At 37.7% G+C, this 18,874-nt stretch overlaps 1 protein-coding gene across 1 annotated transcript in view; it reads left to right on the top strand.

Annotated features, from left to right (window-relative positions):
• lrrc40 (leucine rich repeat containing 40) overlaps positions 1-18,874 on the top strand; it is a 38,889-nt gene that overhangs the window by 16,049 nt on the left and 3,966 nt on the right. The window contains exons 4-9 of the mRNA XM_038274619.1: positions 1,181-1,310; positions 1,433-1,556; positions 12,067-12,206; positions 12,273-12,445; positions 12,524-12,614; positions 17,020-17,065. Of these exons, the coding sequence (XP_038130547.1) occupies positions 1,181-1,310; positions 1,433-1,556; positions 12,067-12,206; positions 12,273-12,445; positions 12,524-12,614; positions 17,020-17,065 (704 nt within the window). The remainder of the gene's footprint in view (positions 1-1,180; positions 1,311-1,432; positions 1,557-12,066; positions 12,207-12,272; positions 12,446-12,523; positions 12,615-17,019; positions 17,066-18,874) is intronic.

Genomic DNA, 18,874 nt, shown 5'->3' with positions numbered 1-18,874 from the left:
TCCAGATCCACCAGATCCAGACCCACCAAATCCAGACCCACCAGATCCAGACTCACCAGATCCAGACTAACCAGATCCAGACCCACCAGATCCAGACTCACCAGATCCAGACTAACCAGATCCAGACCCACCAGATCCAGACCCACCAGATCCAGACCCACCAGATCCAGACACACCAGATCCAGACCCACCAGATCCAGACCCACCAGATCCAGACCCACCAGATCCAGACTAACCAGATCCAGATCCACCAGATCCAGACCCACCAAATCCAGACCCACCAGATCCAGACTCACCAGATCCAGACTAACCAGATCCAGACCCACCAGATCCAGACTCACCAGATCCAGACTAACCAGATCCAGACCCACCAGATCCAGACCCACCAGATCCAGACCCACCAGATCCAGACACACCAGATCCAGACCCACCAGATCCAGACCCACCAGATCCAGACCCACCAGATCCAGACTAACCAGATCCAGACTCACACTCCATCACTCCCATTCTGGCTCCCCCTATGATGGGGATGAAGTCTGGAGGAGAACTGACGGTTTCCTCCTGTGAACCCCCTTTATACCAAAACGCTGCCAATACGCCATTATACAGTAGCTGGAAGTTAGAAACACGTTCAGCGCTCGTCTGGAACACGTCAGATACGCTGATATGTTGGAGAGAAGTTCTGGATAAGTTACTCAGAGGTTATACACAAGTTAGTCAGAGGTTTAGGATCAGCTAGACGCCACGACTGATGAGGAACTGACACTGAACGGATGTCGACCATCAGATAACTGACCTGGAACTGATGGACCACGGATGGCGGACGCTGGCAGACGGACTCGCCGACGTGTTTCAGCTCATAACTTATAGAAAATGTACCCATAACTTCTCCGACGTATACCAGCGTTTTTGCCAGTTTTTGGTACATCAGGCAAAGCTGGTCTAAATGGTGAAGATGAGCCAGCGGCTTAAAGAAGGTAAAGCACCAATGAGAGGAGAAGATCTACGTTTAAGGAGAAAAACGGCTCCATTATTTGACTTTAAGGGTAAAAGAGTTTCTGCATTTATCTGCTCAGCTTAAAGGCTAAATGCTCCAATTTTAAGAGATTTGCGTTTTTTTAGATCAGTTTGTGCAGAAAGGCCAGAGAAGCACTCATCCATTCCCATTGTGTGTCTACAGTCATAATAAGTTGGCGTTGCTGCCGGCGGAGCTGTTCGCCCTGCAGAAGCTGCATTCTCTCACTCTGCAGCAGAACCTTCTGGAAAAGATGCCTGAGGAAATGGGCCAGCTGGGGAGCCTGACGGAGCTGGTAACTTTCTGTTTTTATTGCTATGACCAGCTGGCAGTGAGCTGAGGGGCTGGTTTCCCTTTAATAATCAGGCTGTGATGTGATTGGCGGTTCTCTCTGCTGTGTGCTACTTTCATCTGAAGGATCTGTCCCACAACCTTCTGGAGCAGCTGCCCTCCAGCGTGGGACACCTCACAGCTCTGCAGAAAATCACACTTTGTCACAACAGGCTGAGGGTTCTGCCTGACAGCCTGGGCCAGCTAACAGGTGAGCAGCTCAGGTCCAGGTGGGATTTTAACCTGCAACCTCACCCTCCCTGTGGAACCAAGAGTATTGTGTCTGTAATGCATCATGGATGCTCAATAAAAACAGAACTGTACAAAAAAACACTGATGGAAAGTTGGGTGGAAGGAAAAAGTGCTGCAGGAAACGTTCTGCCAGAAACAGGGAGAGGTGATTGAACTACAGGCAGAACATCAGGGCCAGCAATGTCCCACTGAAGGTTAATCTGATCACTGAAGGTTAATCTGATCTCTGAAGGTTAATCTGATCTCTGAAGGTTAATCTGATCTATCAAAGTTAATCTGATCTCTGAAGGTTAATCTGATCTATCAAAGTTAATCTGATCTATCAAAGTTAATCTGATCCCTGAAGGTTAATCTGATCTATCAAAGTTAATCTGATCTCTGAAGGTTAATCTGATCTCTGAAGGTTAATCTGATCTCTGAAGGTTAATCTGATCACTGAAGGTTAATCTGATCTATCAAAGTTAATCTGATCACTGACGGTTAATCTGATCTCTGAAGGTTAATCTGATCTCTGAAGGTTAATCTGATCACTGAAGGTTAATCTGATCTATCAAAGTTAATCTGATCTATCAAGGGTAATCTGATCTATCAAAGTTAATCTGATCTCTGAAGGTTAATCTGATCTATCAAAGTTAATCTGATCTCTAAAGGTTAATCTGATAATTCATAGTTAATCTGATCTCTGAAGGTTAATCTGATCTATCAAAGTTAATCTGATCTCTGAAGGTTAATCTGATAATTCAAAGTTAATCTGATCTATAAAGGTTAATCTGATCTCTGAAGGTTAATCTGATCTATCAAAGTTAATCTGATCTCTGAAGGTTAATCTGATAATTCAAAGTTAATCTGATTTATCAAAGTTAATCTGATCTATCAAAATTAATCTGATCCATCAAAGTTAATCTGATCTATCAAGGTTAATCTGATCTATCAAAGTTAATCTGATCTATCAAGGTTAATCTGATCCCTGAAGGTTAATCTGATCTATCAAAGTTAATCTGATCTATCAAGGTTAATCTGATCCCTGAAGGTTAATCTGATCTATCAAAGTTAATCTGATCTATCAAAGTTAATCTGATCTATCAAGGTTAATCTGATCTATCAAAGTTAATCTGATCTATCAAAGTTAATCTGATCTCTGAAGGTTAATCTGATAATTCAAAGTTAATCTGATCTCTGAAGGTTAATCTGATCTATCAAAGTTAATCTGATCTCTGAAGGTTAATCTGATAATTCAAAGTTAATCTGATCTATAAAGGTTAATCTGATCTCTGAAGGTTAATCTGATCTCTGAAGGTTAATCTGATCTATCAAAGTTAATCTGATCTCTGAAGGTTAATCTGATCTATCAAAGTTAATCTGATCTATCAAAGTTAATCTAATCTATCAAAGTTAATCTGATCTATCAAAGTTAATCTGATCTATCAAAGTTATTCTGATCTATCAAGGTTAATCTGATCCCTGAAGGTTAATCTGATCTATCAAAGTTAATCTGATCTCTGAAGGTTAATCTGATAATTCAAAGTTATCTGATCTATAAAGGTTAATCTGATCTCTGAAGGTTAATCTGATCTATCAGAAGACTAACCGATCCAAGGGAACAGATAACCCCAAACAGTAGACCCACCAATAGAAAGGTAATCCAGACCGAAGAATCCAGATCTACAAAGTTAACACGATCATACTAAAGATCAACTACACTTCACAATTAATCTGGCTCTATCAGGGTTAATCTGAAGACCTGACGGTTTCCTCTGGATTTATCAAAAGTTAACTGATTATAAAAGTTATCGGGAATTAGAAAAGTTAACGTGATCTATCAACGTTAATCCTGATGTTCAGAAGAATTCGGGATTATAAGTTACTCAGATTATCAAAGTTAATCTGAGTTTATAAAGTAACGCACGATCTATCAAAGTTAACTGGATTCTATCAAGTTAATCTGACCGGGAAGGGACCAATCTGAGTGATCAGAGTTTAATCTGTATTTATCAAAAGTTAATCTGACTATCCAAGTTAATTTTGGTACTAGCAAAGTTTAATGGTGATGATATCAAGTTAATCTGACTACCAAGGTTGATTCGTTTCGAGAAAAAGGTTAATTTGATTTCAAGGGTTAAATGATTTTTGCAAGTTAATCTGCATCACTAAAGGTAAAATTTGCCCCAAATTAAAGTTTGATTTTTTATCAGTTTGTGCAGATACCCAAAGTTATATTGATCTATAAAAAAGTTGGACTTTCTGATTTTATCAAAGTTGATCTGATCTCATCAAACTTTAATCTGATCATCAAGGGTTAATCTGTTTTTTCAATGAAGTTACTCGGGATTTTTAATCAAAGTTAATTGTTTCTATCTCTCTGTTGAATCTGATTCTATCAAAGTAAATTCTGGATCTACTGGGACAAGGTACATCTGATCTATCAAGTTTAAATCCTGATTCTGTCAAGGTATAATCTGATCACCTGAGGTTAATGGGATCTTAACCTCAACTCACCCCTGGATCTATCAAGAGATGTGTTTAATCTTGGATCTATAAAAAGTTAACAAAACCTATGGAAAGTTGGGGAGAAGAATGCTCTGAAGGTTAATCTGATAATTCAAAGTTAATCTGATCTCTGAAGGTTAATCTGATCTATCAAAGTTAATCTGATCTCTGAAGGTTAATCTGATAATTCAAAGTTAATCTGATCTATAAAGGTTAATCTGATCTCTGAAGGTTAATCTGATCTCTGAAGGTTAATCTGATAATTCAAAGTTAATCTGATCTATAAAGGTTAATCTGATCTCTGAAGGTTAATCTGATCAAAGTTCATCTGATCTCTGAAGGTTAATCTGATTTATCAAAGTTAATCTGATCTATCAAAGTTAATCTGATCTATCAAAGTTAATCTGATCTATCAAGGTCAATCTGATTTATCAAAGTTAATCTGATTTATCAAAGTTAATCTGATCTATCAAAGTTAATCTGATCTATCAAAGTTAATCTGATCTATCAAGGTTAATCTGATCTATCAAAGTTAATCTGATCTATCAAGGTTAATCTGATCCCTGAAGGTTAATCTGATCTCTAAAGGTTAATCTGATAATTCAAAGTTAATCTGATCTCTGAAGGTTAATCTGATCTATCAAAGTTAATCTGATCTCTGAAGGTTAATCTGATAATTCAAAGTTAATCTGATCTATAAAGGTTAATCTGATCTCTGAAGGTTAATCTGATCTATCAAAGTTAATCTGATCTCTGAAGGTTAATCTGATAATTCAAAGTTAATCTGATTTATCAAAGTTAATCTGATCTATCAAAATTAATCTGATCCATCAAAGTTAATCTGATCTATCAAGGTTAATCTGATCTATCAAAGTTAATCTGATCTATCAAGGTTAATCTGATCCCTGAAGGTTAATCTGATCTATCAAAGTTAATCTGATCTATCAAGGTTAATCTGATCCCTGAAGGTTAATCTGATCTATCAAAGTTAATCTGATCTATCAAAGTTAATCTGATCTATCAAGGTTAATCTGATCTCTGAAGGTTAATCTGATCTATCAAAGTTAATCTGATCTCTGAAGGTTAATCTGATAATTCAAAGTTAATCTGATCTATAAAGGTTAATCTGATCTCTGAAGGTTAATCTGATCTCTGAAGGTTAATCTGATCTATCAAAGTTAATCTGATCTCTGAAGGTTAATCTGATCTATCAAAGTTAATCTGATCTATCAAAGTTAATCTAATCTATCAAAGTTAATCTGATCTATCAAAGTTAATCTGATCTATCAAAGTTATTCTGATCTATCAAGGTTAATCTGATCCCTGAAGGTTAATCTGATCTATCAAAGTTAATCTGATCTCTGAAGGTTAATCTGATAATTCAAAGTTAATCTGATCTATAAAGGTTAATCTGATCTCTGAAGGTTAATCTGATCTATCAAAGTTAATCTGATCTCTGAAGGTTAATCTGATAATTCAAAGTTAATCTGATCTATAAAGGTTAATCTGATCTCTGAAGGTTAATCTGATCTATCAAAGTTAATCTGATCTATCAAGGTTGATCTGATCTATCAAAGTTAATCTGATCTATCAAGGTTAATCTGATCTATCAAAGTTAATCTGATCTATCAAGGTTAATCTGATCTATCAAAGTTAATCTGATCTATCAAAGTTAATCTGATTTATCAAAGTTAATCTGATCTATCAAAGTTAATCTGATCTATCAAAGTTAATCTGATCTATCAAAGTTAATCTGATCTATCAAGGTTAATCTGATTTATCAAAGTTAATCTGATTTATCAAAGTTAATCTGATCTATCAAAGTTAATCTGATCTATCAAAGTTAATCTGATCTATCAAGGTTAATCTGATCTATCAAAGTTAATCTGATCTATCAAGGTTAATCTGATCCCTGAAGGTTAATCTGATCTATCAAAGTTAATCTGATCTATCAAGGTTAATCTGATCTATCAAAGTTAATCTGATCTATCAAAGTTAATCTGATCTCTGAAGGTTAATCTGATAATTCAAAGTTAATCTGATCTCTGAAGGTTAATCTGATCTATCAAAGTTAATCTGATCTCTGAAGGTTAATCTGATAATTCAAAGTTAATCTGATCTATAAAGGTTAATCTGATCTATCAAAGTTAATCTGATCTATCAAGTTAATCTGATTATCAAAGTTAATCTGATCTATCAAAGGTTAATCTGATCTATCAAAGGTTAATCTGATCTATCAAAGTTAATCTGATCTATCAAGGTTAATCTGATTTATCAAAGTTAATCTGATTATCAAAGTTAATCTGATCTATCAAAGTTAATCTGATCTATCAAAGTTAATCTGATCTATCAAGGTTAATCTGATCTATCAAAGTTAATCTGATCTATCAAGGTTAATCTGATCCCTGAAGGTTAATCTGATCTATCAAGGTTAATCTGATCTATCAAGTTAATCTGATCTATCAAAGTTAATCTGATCTATCAAAGTTAATCTGATCTCTGAAGGTTAATCTGATAATTCAAAGTTAATCTGATCTCTGAAGGTTAATCTGATCTATCAAAGTTAATCTGATCTCTGAAGGTTAATCTGATAATTCAAAGTTAATCTGATCTATAAAGGTTAATCTGATCTATCAAAGTTAATCTGATCTCTGAAGGTTAATCTGATAATTCAAAGTTAATCTGATTTATCAAAGTTAATCTGATCTATCAAAATTAATCTGATCCATCAAAGTTAATCTGATCTATCAAGGTTAATCTGATCTATCAAAGTTAATCTGATCTATCAAGGTTAATCTGATCCCTGAAGGTTAATCTGATCTATCAAAGTTAATCTGATCTATCAAGGTTAATCTGATCCCTGAAGGTTAATCTGATCTATCAAAGTTAATCTGATCTATCAAAGTTAATCTGATCTATCAAGGTTAATCTGATCTCTGAAGGTTAATCTGATCTATCAAAGTTAATCTGATCTCTGAAGGTTAATCTGATAATTCAAAGTTAATCTGATCTATAAAGGTTAATCTGATCTCTGAAGGTTAATCTGATCTCTGAAGGTTAATCTGATCTATCAAAGTTAATCTGATCTCTGAAGGTTAATCTGATCTATCAAAGTTAATCTGATCTATCAAAGTTAATCTAATCTATCAAAGTTAATCTGATCTATCAAAGTTAATCTGATCTATCAAAGTTATTCTGATCTATCAAGGTTAATCTGATCCCTGAAGGTTAATCTGATCTATCAAAGTTAATCTGATCTCTGAAGGTTAATCTGATAATTCAAAGTTAATCTGATCTATAAAGGTTAATCTGATCTCTGAAGGTTAATCTGATCTATCAAAGTTAATCTGATCTCTGAAGGTTAATCTGATAATTCAAAGTTAATCTGATCTATAAAGGTTAATCTGATCTCTGAAGGTTAATCTGATCTATCAAAGTTAATCTGATCTATCAAAGTTAATCTAATCTATCAAAGTTAATCTGATCTATCAAGGTTAATCTGATCCCTGAAGGTTAATCTGATTTATCAAAGTTAATCTGATTTATCAAAGTTAATCTGATCTATCAAAGTTAATCTGATCTATCAAAGTTAATCTGATCTATCAAAGTTAATCTGATCTATCAAGGTTAATCTGATCTATCAAAGTTAATCTAATTTATCAAAGTTAATCTGATCTATCAAAGTTAATCTGATCTATCAAGGTTAATCTGATCCCTGAAGGTTAATCTGATTTATCAAAGTTAATCTGATTTATCAAAGTTAATCTGATCTATCAAAGTTAATCTGATCTATCAAAGTTAATCTGATCTATCAAAGTTAATCTGATCTATCAAGGTTAATCTGATCTATCAAAGTTAATCTGATCTATCAAGGTTAATCTGATCTATCAAAGTTAATCTGATCTATCAAGGTTAATCTGATCTATCAAAGTTAATCTGATCTATCAAAGTTAATCTGATTTATCAAAGTTAATCTGATCTATCAAAGTTAATCTGATCTATCAAAGTTAATCTGATCTATCAAAGTTAATCTGATCTATCAAGGTTAATCTGATTTATCAAAGTTAATCTGATTTATCAAAGTTAATCTGATCTATCAAAGTTAATCTGATCTATCAAAGTTAATCTGATCTATCAAGGTTAATCTGATCTATCAAAGTTAATCTGATCTATCAAGGTTAATCTGATCCCTGAAGGTTAATCTGATCTATCAAAGTTAATCTGATCTATCAAAGTTAATCTGATCTATCAAGGTTAATCTGATCTATCAAAGTTAATCTGATCTATCAAAGTTAATCTGATCTCTGAAGGTTAATCTGATAATTCAAAGTTAATCTGATCTCTGAAGGTTAATCTGATCTATCAAAGTTAATCTGATCTCTGAAGGTTAATCTGATAATTCAAAGTTAATCTGATCTATAAAGGTTAATCTGATCTCTGAAGGTTAATCTGATCAAAGTTCATCTGATCTCTGAAGGTTAATCTGATTTATCAAAGTTAATCTGATCTATCAAAGTTAATCTGATCTATCAAAGTTAATCTGATCTATCAAAGTTAATCTGATCTATCAAAGTTAATCTGATCTATCAAAGTTATTCTGATCTATCAAGGTTAATCTGATCTATCAAAGTTAATCTGATCTATCAAAGTTAATCTGATCTATAAAGGTTAATCTGATCTCTGAAGGTTAATCTGATCTCTGAAGGTTAATCTGATAATTCAAAGTTAATCTGATCTATAAAGGTTAATCTGATCTCTGAAGGTTAATCTGATCAAAGTTCATCTGATCTCTGAAGGTTAATCTGATTTATCAAAGTTAATCTGATCTATCAAAGTTAATCTGATCTATCAAAGTTAATCTGATCTATCAAGGTTAATCTGATTTATCAAAGTTAATCTGATTTATCAAAGTTAATCTGATCTATCAAAGTTAATCTGATCTATCAAAGTTAATCTGATCTATCAAGGTTAATCTGATCTATCAAAGTTAATCTGATCTATCAAGGTTAATCTGATCCCTGAAGGTTAATCTGATCTCTAAAGGTTAATCTGATAATTCAAAGTTAATCTGATCTCTGAAGGTTAATCTGATCTATCAAAGTTAATCTGATCTCTGAAGGTTAATCTGATAATTCAAAGTTAATCTGATCTATAAAGGTTAATCTGATCTCTGAAGGTTAATCTGATCTATCAAAGTTAATCTGATCTCTGAAGGTTAATCTGATAATTCAAAGTTAATCTGATTTATCAAAGTTAATCTGATCTATCAAAATTAATCTGATCCATCAAAGTTAATCTGATCTATCAAGGTTAATCTGATCTATCAAAGTTAATCTGATCTATCAAGGTTAATCTGATCCCTGAAGGTTAATCTGATCTATCAAAGTTAATCTGATCTATCAAGGTTAATCTGATCCCTGAAGGTTAATCTGATCTATCAAAGTTAATCTGATCTATCAAAGTTAATCTGATCTATCAAGGTTAATCTGATCTCTGAAGGTTAATCTGATCTATCAAAGTTAATCTGATCTCTGAAGGTTAATCTGATAATTCAAAGTTAATCTGATCTATAAAGGTTAATCTGATCTCTGAAGGTTAATCTGATCTCTGAAGGTTAATCTGATCTATCAAAGTTAATCTGATCTCTGAAGGTTAATCTGATCTATCAAAGTTAATCTGATCTATCAAAGTTAATCTAATCTATCAAAGTTAATCTGATCTATCAAAGTTAATCTGATCTATCAAAGTTATTCTGATCTATCAAGGTTAATCTGATCCCTGAAGGTTAATCTGATCTATCAAAGTTAATCTGATCTCTGAAGGTTAATCTGATAATTCAAAGTTAATCTGATCTATAAAGGTTAATCTGATCTCTGAAGGTTAATCTGATCTATCAAAGTTAATCTGATCTCTGAAGGTTAATCTGATAATTCAAAGTTAATCTGATCTATAAAGGTTAATCTGATCTCTGAAGGTTAATCTGATCTATCAAAGTTAATCTGATCTATCAAAGTTAATCTAATCTATCAAAGTTAATCTGATCTATCAAGGTTAATCTGATCCCTGAAGGTTAATCTGATTTATCAAAGTTAATCTGATTTATCAAAGTTAATCTGATCTATCAAAGTTAATCTGATCTATCAAAGTTAATCTGATCTATCAAAGTTAATCTGATCTATCAAGGTTAATCTGATCTATCAAAGTTAATCTAATTTATCAAAGTTAATCTGATCTATCAAAGTTAATCTGATCTATCAAGGTTAATCTGATCCCTGAAGGTTAATCTGATTTATCAAAGTTAATCTGATTTATCAAAGTTAATCTGATCTATCAAAGTTAATCTGATCTATCAAAGTTAATCTGATCTATCAAAGTTAATCTGATCTATCAAGGTTAATCTGATCTATCAAAGTTAATCTGATCTATCAAGGTTAATCTGATCTATCAAAGTTAATCTGATCTATCAAGGTTAATCTGATCTATCAAAGTTAATCTGATCTATCAAAGTTAATCTGATTTATCAAAGTTAATCTGATCTATCAAAGTTAATCTGATCTATCAAAGTTAATCTGATCTATCAAAGTTAATCTGATCTATCAAGGTTAATCTGATTTATCAAAGTTAATCTGATTTATCAAAGTTAATCTGATCTATCAAAGTTAATCTGATCTATCAAAGTTAATCTGATCTATCAAGGTTAATCTGATCTATCAAAGTTAATCTGATCTATCAAGGTTAATCTGATCCCTGAAGGTTAATCTGATCTATCAAAGTTAATCTGATCTATCAAAGTTAATCTGATCTATCAAGGTTAATCTGATCTATCAAAGTTAATCTGATCTATCAAAGTTAATCTGATCTCTGAAGGTTAATCTGATAATTCAAAGTTAATCTGATCTCTGAAGGTTAATCTGATCTATCAAAGTTAATCTGATCTCTGAAGGTTAATCTGATAATTCAAAGTTAATCTGATCTATAAAGGTTAATCTGATCTCTGAAGGTTAATCTGATCAAAGTTCATCTGATCTCTGAAGGTTAATCTGATTTATCAAAGTTAATCTGATCTATCAAAGTTAATCTGATCTATCAAAGTTAATCTGATCTATCAAAGTTAATCTGATCTATCAAGGTTAATCTGATTTATCAAAGTTAATCTGATTTATCAAAGTTAATCTGATCTATCAAAGTTAATCTGATCTATCAAAGTTAATCTGATCTATCAAGGTTAATCTGATCTATCAAAGTTAATCTGATCTATCAAGGTTAATCTGATCCCTGAAGGTTAATCTGATCTATCAAAGTTAATCTGATCTATCAAAGTTAATCTGATCTATCAAGGTTAATCTGATCTATCAAAGTTAATCTGATCTATCAAGGTTAATCTGATCCCTGAAGGTTAATCTGATCTATCAAAGTTAATCTGATCTATCAAAGTTAATCTGATCTATCAAGGTTAATCTGATCTATCAAAGTTAATCTGATCTATCAAAGTTAATCTGATCTCTGAAGGTTAATCTGATAATTCAAAGTTAATCTGATCTCTGAAGGTTAATCTGATCTATCAAAGTTAATCTGATCTCTGAAGGTTAATCTGATAATTCAAAGTTAATCTGATCTATAAAGGTTAATCTGATCTCTGAAGGTTAATCTGATCAAAGTTCATCTGATCTCTGAAGGTTAATCTGATAATTCAAAGTTAATCTGATCTATCAAAGTTAATCTAATCTATCAAAGTTAATCTGATCTATCAAAGTTAATCTGATCTATCAAAGTTAATCTGATCTATCAAAGTTAATCTGATTTATCAAAGTTAATCTGATCTATCAAAGTTAATCTGATCTAATCCTGTCTATTTTCCAAACATGTGAGTCCAGTTGGTTTCCTGACGTCGTATTTTAGATAAAAACATTCTAGATGTTATTTTCCTGGGGATGAACCGGTAGTTTGATGCCGTGTCTTAATCCCTCCATATTCTGACCCAGACGTCAGACTGCTGGATTGCAGCAACAATCAGCTGACCGACGTTCCCGCCAGCCTTTCCGGGATGCGTTCCCTGGAGCAGCTTTATCTCCGACACAACAAGCTGCGGCGGCTGCCCCGGGTCCCCGCCCCAGCACTGAAGGTAACCGTGGCGACCCGTTAGCGTCCACCCAGACTGTGCAGGCATTAATCCCCACTGCGTCTGTAGGAGCTGTTTGCTGGGAATAACCAGATTGAGCAGCTGGAGGCGGAGCAGCTGGCCTGTCTGACGGCCGTATCCCAGCTGGAGCTGAGAGACAACAAGATCAGGAAGCTTCCAGAGGAAATCCCTCCGCTGCTCCCTCTGACCAGGCTGGACCTCACCAACAACGACATCAGCAGGTAGGTCTGCAGCATCTGACTCGTCCTCCTGAGGTCTGGTTAAAGATGTGATCCTGGAGGCGGGTTTATCTTCCACAGTCTGCCGGCGTCTCTGAGTCTGCTGCCCAACCTGAAGGTGCTGCTGCTGGAGGGGAACCCTCTGCGAGGAATAAGGAGAGAACTTCTGGCTGTAGGTCTCACACTCCAAACACAGCAAACAGTGAGAAGGAGATGATTTCAGGATGGCTGCTAAAGACCTGGATGCCTCCATTCAGAAAGAATGCTGATTATTTAACCTTAAACTGAGCCTGACTAAGAGGCACGGCGGTGGCTCCTCTGTAGAATGAGGCTGCGGTGTGAGGAGACATCTGTCTGAAGGTCGGGTTACAACCGATAAAGGAATGAGCCGCGTCTGCAGGGTTTATCCTCAGAGGGACGGTAAGCTAACACCAGCACGCCGCCCCGTGGAAAACACGGCTGTTTACGACTGAAGCCTCTTCCTGCCGATCTGCAGCCACCGGCAGTCCTGTAGATGGTGGAGATGTTTCTGAGCTAAATCACAGGATGTTTGTAGACTTTAGATCAGGCATCCCCAGGTCTGCGTAGCTCCAAGGCGTCCAACATTCCTCACTGGGAAATTCTGGACACTGTGTGAGGGTTAGAAATGACGCCGGCGGAGCGGACCTGACGCTCGCTTCAAGCATAAACCAAGTTTGATTCCATGTCGTCTCAGACGTGTCCCATGTATACGCGGTATGACCGTGACATCATTTAGCATTAGAATCCTGCAGAGGGACCAAGCAGCTGGTTCTGAGTTATTAGGAATATCCTGCATCCAGTAGCTCCACAGCGGCGCTCCGATGACCAGCCAGGAAAAACCATCTCCATGGTGACGTCACACTGGTGGTCGTTCCAGAACATCCAGTCTGGAACCGGTTTGTTGTTGAACCATCAGTGGTGGAGAGACATGCGGCAAGGACCACAGGTCGGATTGGAATCTGGGTCGGCGGCGTCGAGGACTAAGGCCTCCGTATGTGGGTGGGTGGGGCGCGCTAACCGCCGCGTCCCGGACCTTCATAAAAACAACATCAATGATTCAGAGCTACATTATTACCATGAAGTTAGCATCCCAATGCTAACAACAGCTAGCTTACATCATCATCTGGAACAGGACCAATCTGTGGTCTAATTTCTACATCAGTCTTTTCTACAATTCTCCCCATCATCTCTGCTCTGATGTGGAGCAGGAAGTTACACGCATGTAACGACGTCAGCAGCTTTCCGTGTCTGGCTCATAGACCAGTGTCGTGCCAAGGTAGTTACCCCGCCAGAATGTCTATCCCCTCACCGGGAGCAGGAGCTCATCTTCCCTCTGCCTTAGATCCATGGTGCTGCGACATACGGTTATTATGAGTTAATATTAGGGTTGGGAATTGATGAGATTTTCATGATTCCTTATCGATTCTGTGAAATTATTCGATTCCTTATCGATTCTGTTAACAATGAACTTGGTAGGTTTACGGTGAAATTCGTCTACCTTCGCCTGGAACGTTCTATTTCTGCCTGCCTCGGCGAAAACAGAAGGCAATGATTCTAATTAAACATGCTGGCAATGAAGCGCTGGATTAACGAGAAACTTAATAATCCCAGAGAGAGGAAGGAAACGGGTTTATTTCCAGAAATGGCATCTGATTTACTAGGAACCACATTAAGCTCAGCCAGTGATATAAAACTAGATACTATCCACCAGAGTTTCCTTCCATGCTGGTCGTAACTTTAGTTTCTGTCTGGAAGCATTAAAAATGCAGCATTTGTTAAAAGGTACGCCATGTTGTGTTCGAAAGTGTTTCTACATGTTGGATGTATTTCCTCCTGCGGATGTTATTGGCACTTTGCAATGACTGCAAAGCGCCTTGTTGCCATCTTTCTCTTCCTTAAAATGAAGCTAAACTTTCGATCGCTTTGAACGCTTTTGTTTTGCTTTTCTAGACTTACGCCTGGTCACGTCGTACTAGCTTACTGAATGCCGTTTACGTTAAAAACGTGACGTAAGTCGCGCTGCCCAGCGCTAGGCTCTTGCGCTGCCTAGAATCGTTAAGAGAAGTGTTAAGCGAGCTGCCAAACGGTGCCATGGAATCGGAACACATGGAACCGGTTCTGAACTGGAACCAGTATTTGATTCCATCCCAAGTTAATATAAAACACTAATCTAGATTTCAGCACTAAATATGACAGAGGATAAAGTAATATCCCTGCTGGGCGTCGCCCATAATACGTACATGTTTATTTTTATGATAAGAACATGTTTGACATTCAGAACATTTAGACTCATGAAACAATTAATTATTTATGGAACCGCTGTCAGCGTCCTGATGTGAAGCTAACGCTCCTGTTTTATGTTTTTAATCTGCTATAAAATGTGAAGTTGGAGAATAAAATACCAACGTTCATCTTTTCTAAAGATAACACATCACAAGCTTCACGTTTAGAGGGTTGGAAGTGAGGCGTGGTGAACTCTGTGCTCCAGGTGAGGCAATACCGATTCTACCATGGATGCGTACCTTGGTGCGACAGCAGCTAATTCTCTCCCCCTGGTGGGGGCGCTGTAGGTACGGCAGCTGGCAGACCAAGCGACTCTTTCTTTGAGGGAACAAAATATAAATCCCACCCTTCTCTAAATGTTGACGGCTCTCTGGGTCATTGACGGTTCTCTGGGTCATTGACGGTTCTCTGGGTCATTGACGGCTCTCTGAGTCATTGACGGTTCTCTGAGTCATTGACGGTTCTCTGAGTCATTGACGGTTCTCTGAGTCATTGACGGTTCTCTGGGTCATTGACGGTTCTCTGGGTCATTGACGGTTCTCTGAGTCATTGACGGTTCTCTGAGTCATTGACGGCTCTCTGAGTCATTGACGGCTCTCTGAGTCATTGACGGTTCTCTGGGTCATTGACGGCTCTCTGGGTCATTGACGGTTCTCTGGGTCATTGACGGCTCTCTGGGTCATTGACGGCTCTCTGGGTCATTGACGGTTCTCTGAGTCATTGACGGCTCTCTGAGTCATTGACGGCTCTCTGAGTCATTGACGGTTCTCTGGGTCATTGACGGCTCTCTGGGTCATTGACGGCTCTCTGAGTCATTGACGGCTCTCTGAGTCATTGACGGCTCTCTGAGTCATTGACGGCTCTCTGAGTCATTGACGGTTCTCTGGGTCATTGACGGCTCTCTGAGTCATTGACGGTTCTCTGGGTCATTCGCTCTCTGGGTCATTGACGGCTCTCTGGGTCATTGACGGCTCTCTGGGTCATTGACGGCTCTCTGAGTCATTGACGGCTCTCTGGGTCATTGACGGCTCTCTGGGTCATTGACGGCTCTCTGGGTCATTGACGGTTCTCTGAGTCATTGACGGTTCTCTGGGTCATTGACGGCTCTCTGGGTCATTGACGGCTCTCTGGGTCATTGACGGCTCTCTGAGTCATTGACGGCTCTCTGGGTCATTGACGGTTCTCTGAGTCATTGACGGTTCTCTGGGTCATTGACGGTTCTCTGGGTCATTGACGGCTCTCTGGGTCATTGACGGCTCTCTGAGTCATTGACGGCTCTCTGGGTCATTGACGGCTCTCTGGGTCATTGACGGCTCTCTGGGTCATTGACGGCTCTCTGGGTCATTGACGGCTCTCTGAGTCATTGACTGCTCTCTGAGTCATTGACGGCTCTCTGAGTCATTGACGGCTCTCTGGGTCATTGACGGTTCTCTGGGTCATTGACGGCTCTCTGGGTCATTGACGGTTCTCTGGGTCATTGACGGCTCTCTGAGTCATTGACGGCTCTCTGGGTCATTGACGGCTCTCTGAGTCATTGACGGCTCTCTGGGTCATTGACGGTTCTCTGGGTCATTGACGGCTCTCTGGGTCATTGACGGTTCTCTGGGTCATTGACGGCTCTCTGAGTCATTGACGGCTCTCTGGGTCATTGACGGCTCTCTGAGTCATTGACGGCTCTCTGGGTCATTGACGGCTCTCTGGGTCATTGACGGCTCTCTGGGTCATTGACGGCTCTCTGAGTCATTGACGGCTCTCTGAGTCATTGACGGCTCTCTGGGTCATTGACGGCTCTTGACGGTTCTCTGGGTCATTGACGGCTCTCTGGGTCATTGACGGTTCTCTGGATTTGTATCTTCTGACGTGTCTGAACCCCCATCAGACGGACGTAGAGTCGTTTCCTCGCTAAACCTGAACAACGGGAACACGTCCTCAAACCTCGGCCGCCTGGGTTTGGCTGGGACCCAGGCTCCTCTGGTGCACATTGGTGAACATCTGGACTCATCAGGGGTAGCAGTCCTTCAGACGTCCAGTCAGTGGACGTTCTCACTCTGATGGATTTCATATTATCATAGCAAACCCTAATTGTCAGATTGAGGTTATTTCTGCGACCATCGTAGGATTTTCTTAGATTAAATGAAGCAGCAGCAGTTTAATCCATGTGCTATCAGTGCTGTCAGTCTTTCAGCCGTTTCATCAGAGAATCTTTATGCTGCTGGTGGAGAAATTAATAAATAAATCAAGAAATTAACAGAAATCTTTTCTTCTAACCACAGAGAGGAACCAGTGATCTCCTGAAGTATCTAAGAGGACGGATTAAAGGTGAAGTTTTCCTTGTGTTTTGATCTGTGTTAAAATCTAAAGTTCTGATAGTGAATCGCAGACATAAGGTTAGGAAACACCGACAGGAAGTGAAGGGTTGATGGTAGCTCTGCGGGCGGGGAAAGAAGGCGTGGTCTTCTTACAGACCGTCTCATCTTACAGACTGCCTCATCTTACAGACCGCCTCCGTAATCATTACTAAAATCCTAGCTTCCTGCCGCGCCGCACGATTTACATTCTGCTTAGCAGCGTGATGAACATCAACGTCTGTCGCTTCCTGTGTTGTGATTCTATAGTTAAATTCTATTCCCAGCCAGTTGGAATTTTATGTTTCTGATACTTTAAGATGTTTATTGCCCTCCCCAGTAGGGGTGGTAAATATCTTATTCAATCAGATATTATTTCGTCTGTTATATACTGTTTATGACACACAGTCCTACTAACTGTGTGTTAGAACAATAGATGAAAGAGTGATTCGAGCACTAATCATGGTCAAACAGTTATTTCTGCACATTAATGGAATAAATTCTCCACAAATTCTGTTCAAAATATAAGATTTTATTAACAAAAATCATTCAGCTCCACGTCAAACATATTTCAGTTTGACACTCTCAACTAAGACTAGTGAAACTAAACCAAACTAAACTAACTTATATGTACAAAGAGGAAGGGGGAAACGGTTGAAAAACATATTACAGTTTAAGATGGATTCTGAGTTTGAAACCAAAGTTTATCTGGAATAATTTGGGATCTGATCAAATTAGCTTTTCACCAATTTTAAAGAAACTGGAATGTTTTCAGACCAATTCACAATGCAAATCCATTAGGTGAATAAAACATTATTGATGTTTTATTCAATGATTTGCTTAATCAAGAACCAATAACCTTTAGTTAAATGATTCTTTACCCTCTGTGAAATAGCTAGCAGCGAATAGACATCAGGATTCCACTAAATGACTCTTGGTTAGACTTGGTAATGGAAATGTAACGAGCATCTGAGGAACACATGAACACTAATGTTATATCAGTGTTTAAATCCTTAGTGAATAAAGCTGGTCTAAGCTTTAGCAACAGCTCAACACATATTCCTGTAGCATAGCGTTGCATGCAGTCCATTCTTTTTAAGAACGTAATTTAATAGTTTCATTCATTTTAAGAGCGTAATTGAATCACAGCAACAGCTGATTGGTTGCACAGCCAGTGAGGAAGGAGCATCTTCATCACCCTCTCTTTTCAAAATGAAGCGAAGGGTTTTCAAGCCAAAGCGGAGAGTCTGCCGGTCCGTCCACCGGGGCAGCCATGTTTGTTTACTTCTGGATGACATCATCCACAACACAGTAGGGATGCACGATATTGGGATTTTGGCCAATATCCGATATGCCGATATTTTAAAACTCATGTAGCCGATAACCGATATCGATACCGATGTTAAAGCTGGACAAAAATAAGTAGTCATTGAAAATAGCAGTTTTGTTATCCATTTCTGACACTTTGAAAAATAATGTACTCAAATATATTTTCATATGCTGATATCAAATAGATTTTTAAAAACGCGGTATCGATCTATTTTACTTTCAAAATCTGGTGAAATTTCATCGTTCTGTTACAAACTCTCGTGATATTTTGCAAATTCTTGTGAGATTTTGTTAGTAAAATAGATCGATACCGCGTCAATATATCAACATATAAAAATATGGCAACATTTGGTGAATTTTCGGGGGATTTCGTAGCATAACGATGACATATAGCAATATTTCATTAGTAAAAGAGATTGATATGGTGTTTTTAAATGGCAATATATCAGCATAG

This window comes from Cyprinodon tularosa, unplaced genomic scaffold (assembly GCF_016077235.1).
Source record: "Cyprinodon tularosa strain WSP-4 unplaced genomic scaffold, ASM1607723v1 ctg922, whole genome shotgun sequence".
Classification (NCBI taxonomy): Eukaryota; Metazoa; Chordata; class Actinopteri; order Cyprinodontiformes; family Cyprinodontidae; genus Cyprinodon; species Cyprinodon tularosa.
Note: the sequence above shows the minus strand (reverse complement) of the source record. Positions and strands in the feature narration are given on the sequence as shown.